This window comes from Cucumis melo, chromosome 9 (assembly GCF_025177605.1).
Source record: "Cucumis melo cultivar AY chromosome 9, USDA_Cmelo_AY_1.0, whole genome shotgun sequence".
NCBI classification, from domain to species: domain Eukaryota; kingdom Viridiplantae; phylum Streptophyta; class Magnoliopsida; order Cucurbitales; family Cucurbitaceae; genus Cucumis; species Cucumis melo.
In genome coordinates this window covers 20010217-20019970 of record NC_066865.1, presented here as the reverse complement: position 1 = coordinate 20019970, position 9754 = coordinate 20010217, and the positions used below count along the sequence as shown (strand labels likewise).

At 32.3% G+C, this 9754-nt stretch overlaps 2 protein-coding genes across 5 annotated transcripts; one reads left to right on the top strand and one right to left on the bottom strand.

The window, feature by feature from the left end:
• The first annotated feature begins 1131 nt into the window (after nt 1–1131).
• LOC103504534 (uncharacterized) lies at nt 1132–1683 on the top strand. Its single transcript, XM_017048216.2, has one exon. The coding sequence runs from the start codon at nt 1287–1289 to the stop codon at nt 1512–1514; it is 228 nt and encodes a 75-aa protein (XP_016903705.1). The 5' UTR covers nt 1132–1286; the 3' UTR covers nt 1515–1683.
• A 2876-nt stretch (nt 1684–4559) lies between these two features.
• LOC103504533 (uncharacterized) lies at nt 4560–9005 on the bottom strand. Of its 4 annotated transcripts, none has more exons than XM_008468875.3 (6): nt 8539–9005; nt 7126–7292; nt 6633–6929; nt 6242–6505; nt 5339–5718; nt 4560–4867 (listed from the first exon to the last, which is right to left on the bottom strand). In XM_008468875.3, the coding sequence occupies exons 1-5, from the start codon at nt 8888–8890 to the stop codon at nt 5347–5349; spliced, it is 1452 nt and encodes a 483-aa protein (XP_008467097.1). In that variant the 5' UTR covers nt 8891–9005; the 3' UTR covers nt 4560–4867; nt 5339–5346. The 4 variants fall into 4 exon arrangements, with proteins under 4 accessions (XP_008467097.1, XP_008467098.1, XP_008467099.1 ...); XM_008468876.3 differs by having other exon boundaries at nt 6639–6929; nt 8539–8968; XM_008468877.3 differs by having other exon boundaries at nt 7126–7302; nt 8539–8912.
• Between the last annotated feature and the right edge of the window lie 749 nt (nt 9006–9754).

Sequence of the window (9754 nt, the reverse complement as noted above, 5' to 3'; positions counted from 1 at the left end):
AAAAAATTACTAAAAATATGGAATATCTTTTATCTTTTTTAATTTAAAACTAATAATAAAAAAAAGAATCTCGTTAATTCTTTTTTTGACAAAAATACCAACACAATTGTTGTCTAAAAATACAATTTTGTTCCGAGCTTCCTAAAGTTGCCACACCAAAATCACGATCTTATCAATCTCCATGTGCAGAAGCCACATGCTTGATTAAAATCCAATTCCAACAGTCTTAGTAACTCAAGAAATCTCTATAATTCCAAATAACATCAATATCGATTATTATAATTAATTATCCCATATATCTTTAGAGATTAAACAATTCTGTATAAGATGGTTTTGAAGCTGCCGCAATGTTTCTTGCAAAAACACAATATAGATCAATATGGACACCTTTTTTCGTTTTGGTCCTTAGTTGCCACTTTCGACATATATTTGTATAATGTTTCTTCTTCACTTTTGTCATTCTAGTATGCACTAGATGTTAACTATACTTTTCAATTTAAAATCATCCATAATAATTAATACATTAGATTGTTACACCCATTTGTATTTGCACTAATCTCCGTTATACCCTTCTAATCAAAACTATCCATAACAATACACTACATTGTTACATCTATTAAAATTTGAAGACCAAAAATACTTATTTTAATCAATATTAAAATAAGTATTTGAAACTTAAAGGAGAAAAATACATATATGCAACAAACGTTTTCTACATGTAAAACTCTTCTTTCTTATCTATTTGTTTTTTTTTAAATAAATTTAAAATTTTTTTGTTTTCTTTTTGGAAATAATTTAAATTTCTTTTGTAGTGTATGATTGTAATACACGAAAATAATATTGATTGAAGTATTTGAGATATCCAATATATATACCAAAAGAAAAAACATGATTAAAAAAAGTTAAATTTCATGACAAGAAATAATGAACATATTATTTCCTAAGTTGACTTCTTTATACTTTATGATATGATATATTTTCATCAAAGGATCTTTATAGTTTATATACGAAGAATTTTTTTTAAAGAAAAAAAAAAGGGAAAAAGAGAAGAAAAGGAAGTGGAGGGGTAAATGGTAATGAAGAAGACGATAAGAGAGGATACAAAGAGAGTGTGAGAATGGGCATACAATTATGGTTAGCGAATCAAGAAAATTCATTACCTTCCTATCATATCTTCTTTCTCTCTCTCCTTTCTTCTTCTTCTTTTTTTTCAATATATATATATATTCCATTCCCCCTTTCTCATTCTTCCTCTGTTTTCTTTTCTTTTTCTTTTCCCCCAAAAAATGGACTACTCCACGGCGGCCCTTGATTCCGATTCCGAGGTTTCTCAGGTTCCGATTCACAGCCAGGTTGAGAAGATCAAGAAGGAGATTGAGAAGATCAAGCATCCCTCTCTTCAGCAATCCGACATGAACACTCACCTTCTTCTTCGCGGGATCTCCATTTCCAAGCCACGGTCTCGCTCCCCCTTAGGCCTTCCCTCCGACACCCCTATTTCCGTCGGCAACTAATCTCTCTCTCTCTCTCTCTCTCTCTCTATCTATCTCTATCTCTATCTCTATCTCTCCCTTTGTAAACCAAAGACTCATTCTTCATCCATCCATCTACAAGTACATACTTTTTGTTTTAGGCTTTCCGACATAATTTATGAATTCAATATCATGCCGGAATTTCTTCTTCTTCTTCTGTCTATCAAACTAATTCTACTCTTCTTCTCTCCTTTCAATTTTCTTCTTATTTTTCCATCTTCAAGTTAATTATAATCCAATTTCAATTATTTAAAATAGTCTTTTTCTTCTTTGTTTATGGATTGATGATGGATTTATATATATATATATAATATTTACAAAATCCATAACAGATATTGTATTAGGGAAATATTTTTTTAATCTATTTAACGTTATATATCAAGATAAACTATCATTATCATATATATAAATACAATGATACATTATAAATAAATATTTTGTAAATATGAAATAATACTGTTTAATATTAATATTAAATATCTTAATTTATGTATATATCAATATATTAACATAGTTGATTAAATAACTTGTCAAAATAATGTTTATTTTTAGCACCGTTCATAAAGGTAATTAATTAATTGAAAATGTTGGAAGTTCCAAAAGACAATTTTTGGTTTCCTAAAGTTTAGGTTAAATTATGAATTTGGTAAAGTTATAATATAATTCCAATATTTATATATATATATATATATATATAGTTTTAAGAGTGTGAGTTTAGTGGCTTGAAGAAACGTGAGACTTAAACCTAAGAGGACTTTTTTAATTTGAATATCTATTGATCCAATATTGCCAATTTCAAAACTTGCGTCTTCAATTTATGTGTAAAAATAAACCAAAATAGAAATAAAATTTCAACTACACATATGTTTTTTAATTCGATACTTTACTTTTTCTTTCCTTTTTTTGAGAGAATTTGATACTTAATTAGTTTCTATATTTCACATGATTTTCTTAAATTTTATATGATTTTGATTGCCAAATATATAAGCTGTTTTCAATTTTAAGTCATTCCTTAATAAGGAGGAGAAATTATTGTTGTAATAAATTTAAATTATTGAAAAATTCAGTTTCAATTAAAAGAAGATGTCAAATTAAACATTATCTATGTTTGCTTTTGTCAAATTTACAACAATATCTAACTTTTAATAATAAGATATATTTGTTTAGAGTGATTATCTCTAAGAATGTTACAATATTAAATGTTAGGACAGAATAATATTTAGCAAAGAATATATGCATTGTGTTACAAAAAGTTCTTCTATGCTTATTTGAGACAAGTTTACTTTGTTTTATTTTTATAAAAAATTAATGGATAAATATGACAACTTTGTTTTATTTTTATAAAAAATTAATGAATAAATATAACGAATGTCGATACTTTCTAATTAATTTTCTAGTACAACAAATGTGGAGTGTGAGAATTTAAAATTCTAAAATGTGGAGTGTGAGAATTTAAAATTCTAACTTCGAGAGTATTGGACTGCGGATTTACAAAACCATTTTATTTATCAAAATAGTAATTACTAATTAGTGGTGGGATGCTTCGACCCTCCACAATAGACCTAAATAGAAATTCGCTTACATTTAATTTTTTTTTAAAAGAATTTGGTTGTATTATGTGTTAGTCTCTTTGTAAATTAATAATAGTGTTTGAGAATACATTTATCAAGTGTTTAATTTTAAAAATGTCATTTTGTAAAAAGTCGAAGTGTTTGGAAACTCCTAAAAGATAACTATTAAAAGTGTGTTTATTTTATTTTTTTAGTAAAAAATGTTAAATAAAAATGAGTTTTTGGAAATACATTTTTTCTTCAAATCAATTCAAACGAGCCCAAAGAAAAATAAAAATCAAATTCATTTTGAGATTTTTTCCCCAAAGGTTCAAATTCCTTAAATGATTTTAAATTGATAAAGAACATAAAAGAGTTAAACGTTATTTTAGTTTATGAAGTTTAACTTAAATATTTGTAAACAACACAATGATGGTCACAAGGACTAAACCAATTTTCAAATGATGCCCACAAGAATTAAACCAATTTTTCAAATGATTCCCACATGGACTAAACCAACATTTATAATCTTGGCGAAGATCAAAACAAAAACACAAGGCAAATTGATTCAAACTTCTTTTGTGAAGATTTGAATATCTAATTTTGAAAACAAATATAGAATGTCTTAAATAATTAAGCCTCAAGTGCCTTGAATCATTTTAAAAGGGATAAAGAATATAAACAAGTTACACGGGAGGTTTAACTTAAATCTTTGACTACATAATTGCTAAGAAAAGCAGGAATGAAATGAACACTCACAAGTTCTCAATATATAATATATAAATAAAGCATTAGGGACCAAAAATGAAACTCAGTCAAATCTGTACTTTTCCCATCATCATACGAAAGATAAACAAATGCACCCAATATCTTTTATTTTCACCCACCCAAATTGTAGATGTCACTTAATCCCTAATCGTCACTCATAAGCTAATGATGGCATCACCCCAACACTTTTATCCAAAAGATATTGGGTCCTCATTTGCTTAGATCTACACAGAGAATATTTCCACTAAACAATATGGGTATTCTCCTAAAGAGAAGAGAAGAGAAGGCCACTTTGAATATTTCTAAAAGGAAAATAGAAGCAGACCGAAGGGCTAAACCCAACTTGTCCATATTCTCAGAATCATACCCACATACGTTCCCCAAATACCCACTAAACATATTTTTTCCAGGAATCTTTTAATCAACTAGTGCTCTTGGAATACCATAAAGTGTTCTCCAGAGACAATTCCATAAGCATCTACTTGGCTTTGTTATAAGTTTCTAACTTATTCCTTGTGCCTTATGTCATGTGTCTTGTCTAGAGAAAGAAAGAGGGAAATGGTTAAATATTTTGTTATAACAAAGCATGCAAGTTTTAATCAAATTGCAAATCCCACGCCTCTTGGAATTCAAAGTTATTCCTTATGGCATGTGTCTAGAGAGAGAAAGAGGGGTGAAAGTTGATATGTAATAAGCGAAACCATCAACATAGAAGAAACATGAAAAATGGTTATATATTCTTTTATGTCAAACGTGTAAGTTTCACATATTCTATTATGTCAAAGCGTGTAAGTTTCAATCAACACACCTTCACGAATCTAAGGTGGTAACTAGGAAGTGCTCCCAGTTGCATCAACTTTTTTAAAATGGGTCTCTGCAAACTGTGTATCAGTCTTCCCACTAACGTTGCCTCGGGCGTAGAAATTCTGAGACGAGAACATATTGTTATAGCTTCCACTCCAATCAACTGGCTTAAAAGACTTGTTCACCATCAAGGTCCTTTCGGTATGGATTTGCCTAGGTAAAAAGAAACATAAAGAGGTTGGCGGAAATAGACAAAGCATATAAAGTTTATGATCCAGGGATGATATTATCGGGGTGTCCTATAAAGAGACACTATGTGAAAAGCTTACAAAAGAGAAATAAGTGATGTCAAATAGCTTAAATTTTAGAAATTGTAGCAGTTATAGTCTATCATGAATTGTATGTTTGTAACAATGGGAATAGAATTCCTCAAGCGTCTTGTGAATTCTCATGTAGACTGTTTCGAGATAGTTTTTGATACTTACCCAAAATTTTATTGTCACTAGCATGAACATAGACGAACTATAGGGGGGCAAAACAATGCAATACTGAAAGAAAAGATGTTCAAGCAGTAGAATCCATCCAAATCTCCATACCTCACATTCGAAAAGACGATAGAGGGAAAGATAACTATTTTCATAATGACACAATTGAGAGTAAGGTGGAGATAGTATGTCACTATACCATCATTTTTAACCCTGAGAGACCGCTTTGGATGAAAGTAACTTCACCCTTCTTGTGAGGTTGCTCATCGCATCTATGATAACTGATTTCTTTTGAAGTCTGAACTGGATTGCCAATTTAGATGTTTCGCTTTCACACTTTTTCAAAAGGGTTTCGTCCTCCATTATCTTTGTCGGGAAGTGTCCCAATGCAATCACACATAAAGCAATTACCGTACGTAATGCAGCTACTTCATTTGCAATACCAAGAGGTGCTTCAGCTGATAAAGATTTGAGAACGCTCAAGTCATGCTTCTGTACCATTTCCTCATCAACTGAAAGCAATACTCTTAATGCAGCCAATAAGCGACCGTCAACTACTTCTGAACCACCGATACTCACCTATAAGGAAAATAGAAACTAATTGAAGAAAAAAAGACCATAAACCTCTCGCCCTACTCAATTGTTTATCTATCCAGGCAACCATGGGCATGATGTAAAAGCCAATTTATAATTCACTTACAGGTGCAGCATATAATTTAAAATCAACTTCCTAGGATAAGTTAGACAAGAAACAAAGATAATTTATCATTTAACGCTAAATATGTCAAAAGTATGTATTGGATTTTCCAGTTCTTTCTATGAAAGGAAGTTAGCTTCTAATCATGAGAAGGTTGAACAACTTTTCTCCTTTCCCCTTCATGAGATGCTCGTTTTGAAATAAAAACCATTGGATATTTCTCATTTGCAAAACCAAAAGGGTCAGGTAGCATAGTCTAGAGAACTAAGGATCAGGGAAAATAAAGTAAAGCTAATCTAGTTGATACTGATTTTAGAGACAATAAAATGTCGCTCCAGTGGACGGCTGTTTCCTCATGAAAACATTAATTAGAGGTAGAGAACTAAAATAAAGTGGCGGCAAAACCTTGAGAAGAGCAGCTTCTCCATGTAGATTTAACTTTGTTAATATAAATTTTTGCCATGGAGCAGGAGAAGAAAAATTTTCTGAAGAAATCCCTGCAACAATGCTAGCAGCTTCTAAGAGAGCTTCATCATATTTTAGCTCAATGTAATCATATTGATTTGATGGTAACACAAATCCATAATCAAGCAGGAAAAGATCATTGTCCAGACAGCCATAATTTAGTGTTAAAGGAGCGTTTCCTTCAATTTCAGTCTCTGCTACAACCTGGATTTGAAGCAAAAAAAAGGTGAGTGTTAAGACAGAGAACGGGATTAACTTGGCAAGGGGCAGTTTGCTTTTCAGCGTCCTCAAGCATACGAATATCAATGGTCAGGGAAACAGAAATCTACACCTTCACCTTCAACTTCATGGAGGCATCTTGTTCTTGGATGATACGTGCATTTGAATTAAAGCTATGATTGCACATATCAATGAGAGGGAGCATCATGGGGACACTGGTTGGAGTACCATCAGTGAGATTTTTACTATATAAACGAAATGCCCTTGATGAGACTGCTGCCATTGCCCATCCAAGGGATGATGCATCTACGGTTTGGCCACCAAAAGGGTGATTTTCAGGCTTTATACTATCAAGAGTACGTTTGACTTCTTTCTCAAAATCAAGGAGGAAGCGACACCTTTTGTTTACCTGGTTAGCACCTTAACATTCAGCATGAACAGACTTCAAATGGTATCAATGAAAAGTGAGATGGAAGTATGAGACAAACAGACATCTGAAGGGATTTATCTTTTCTCAGACAACAAAACAAATAACCCGAACTATATCTTTATCCTTGGTTGATTATGGCATCACACAATGGCTTTCAATCTAACAAATAACTGACCTGGTAAAGAAGAGGAGCATACTGCAAGTTCTTGATATCATCTCCAGAAAAAAATATGGGAACAGTGAAAACTTCGGGGAGGTTGCCAATATACGCCCACCAGAAGGATCCAACTTTTGCCCTTTCTTTCAGAAGTTTCAAACCCAATTTCATGGACCACAGTTCCTCTGCCAAATACTTCCAGTGTCCAATTTATTTGAATTCAGATTAAGAGTACATAAAACCTAACGTGAAAAAGATGAGGTTATCAACCTCTATCAAGTATAGGAGTTTTCTGCTAGATTGATTTTGCTATCAAAAATAAAATACATCAAGCTTTCCATTTGTCAGGTGATAGACACAGAAGAAATATTTGGATCGGAAGATATTTGAATTAAAGGAGGGAAATATCAAGCAAGTTTTTTGTTACACTGTTCTTTATTGAATAGGAGTAAATATTGGCCATTAGCTATCAGAGTGCAAAATGTTCTGATTCTAGCTCCCACAAAATGATTTTACTATGACTGAACATCAAAGAAATAAATAATGAAATTCAACTTTGGTTTATCATATTACACAAAGCTTAAAACTTACTAGAATTATAAATTTTACTCTCTTTTCAGTACTTCATAAATGGAACAGGAAACAAGAATCTTACGAGCTTGTCTTAGTTTCTTTCTTCACCAGAATACAACTGTCATGTTCAATCATATTCAATGAAAACCTTACGTTCAAGCATCAATAGAAACACACACACACACACGCATTAATTAACCTAATGAGAACGACAAAAGTTCTGTTTAAAGTTCATGAAATTAGAAGGTGCTGAGTTCCAGTTTCAAAATGGTCTGCCCGAAAACTATCCTCTTGAATGATTTTTATGTGGATATTAGGACATATTTGATATTAGATAAGAGTTAGTTTAATGAAGGGTGATTAAAAATATCATCTCAGAAGTCTATTATTCAATACCCATCCATACCATTGCTGAACAAAAAAGACTTCCTATCAGAACTCTCTCATTATAAGCGCCTTGCTTGAACAAGATTCGTTTGTAAAACTGTGTCCTTGAGTATTAATTATTAAAGAATTCCGTCACTATAGCAATTCTGATGAATGTCAATTCTTCTTCTATGTCTGGGGTGAAGGGATATTATTTGAGCTTGTCATCCTATCTCACTAGTTTTCCAATCAAACCTACAAATGAAATTTCAATCCCCTGCGGCGTTGCCATGGATATGAACTAGAAATAAGTCATCGTATTAAATTACCAGATTCAAGCATCCTCAATTTTTAACTAAAAATGAAGCGAAGTATAGTAAATTGCAAGGTCAGCACATGAAACAGCAATTCATCTCAGATAAACAACTCTCCTACAAACAAAACAACAAACGCAGCTCAATTGAGGCATTTCAGACAAAAGACAAACAATACCAGGAACTTGGCGAGCCAAATTGATAAGAACGGAGTCGGCCTCATCAGAATCGCCGGCTTCGGGGGACTCAAAGCGCAAGGGAAGATTGTGAGGAAGGATAATAAGTTCAGAACCTTTGGGAATGTGGTCGGAAGCGAGGAGTCCAAGGCCAGTATGGGCATCGGGAGAGGGAGCTATGTTGAGAGCGTGGTGGACAAATCCGCCTTCTCTACGGACCCACTTGATAAGGTCCGGCGGATGAGGAACCAACCTGGAGGAGAAAGAAGGAGAAAGAGAGGGCATGGAGGCGGAGGAAAATGGCCGGAAATGGGTTAAGGATAGAGTGGCCACTGCTATCTTGGAAGCAGCCATTGTTGCTCTCAACAATGCTTACACTCTCCTCTTTGTGAACTGAATTTTTGGGGATTTTTCCTTTATGAAGAAATTTTAAATTTTCAGTCTCTTCTCAATTGGGATATTTGTTGTAATTTTTAGGTTTAAATCCCAATGCTTCTTAGTGTGCCTATTTTACTTCTTGATTTTTTTTAGTGTCTAACTAAAGTTTTCTTTAATTGTTTGAAACAACCCTTTTACCAACTAAATTCAAAATAATTAAGGATATTATAATATTTAAAAAATTTGTAAATATGGTAAAATCTGTCATAGTCTATAATGATAGAAATTTATCGTTGACATATCCGATAAAAATCTATCGTAAATAAATTTTGCTTTATTTGCACTTTTTTAATAATGATGTTATATACTTAATTATTTTTCCTAAAATCAACACCAATTACAATTGTTCCATTTTAAAGCTCAAAATCTTAATAGATCCAAACTCAAAAAAAAAAAAAAAAAAAAAAGTCAAATGTCCATTTGATTTGATGATTTCATCATTCTAGGAAATTATGGAATTATCCTCTTTTATTAATTTAGGGTTTTTTTTATCTTTCTTCCAACCACACATTTTTCTCATCCCGAACGGGTTTCTTTTTCTCGGACATTATCTTCTCTTTCTTCTTCTTTTCAACTTCTTCTCCAATACCAAGTGACCCAATCGAGATGGGCGAGAGTAACACCAACCATAGAAGGGTGAAAGTGACACCAACCATGTAACTGACAGGTCAAGCAAGACTGAATGAGAAAAACTCAATCATACGAGACTAAGAGAGATATAGCAAGACAAGAGAGAGAAAGACGGGCAAGACGAGACTACTTTTCCATGTGCATGTGAGT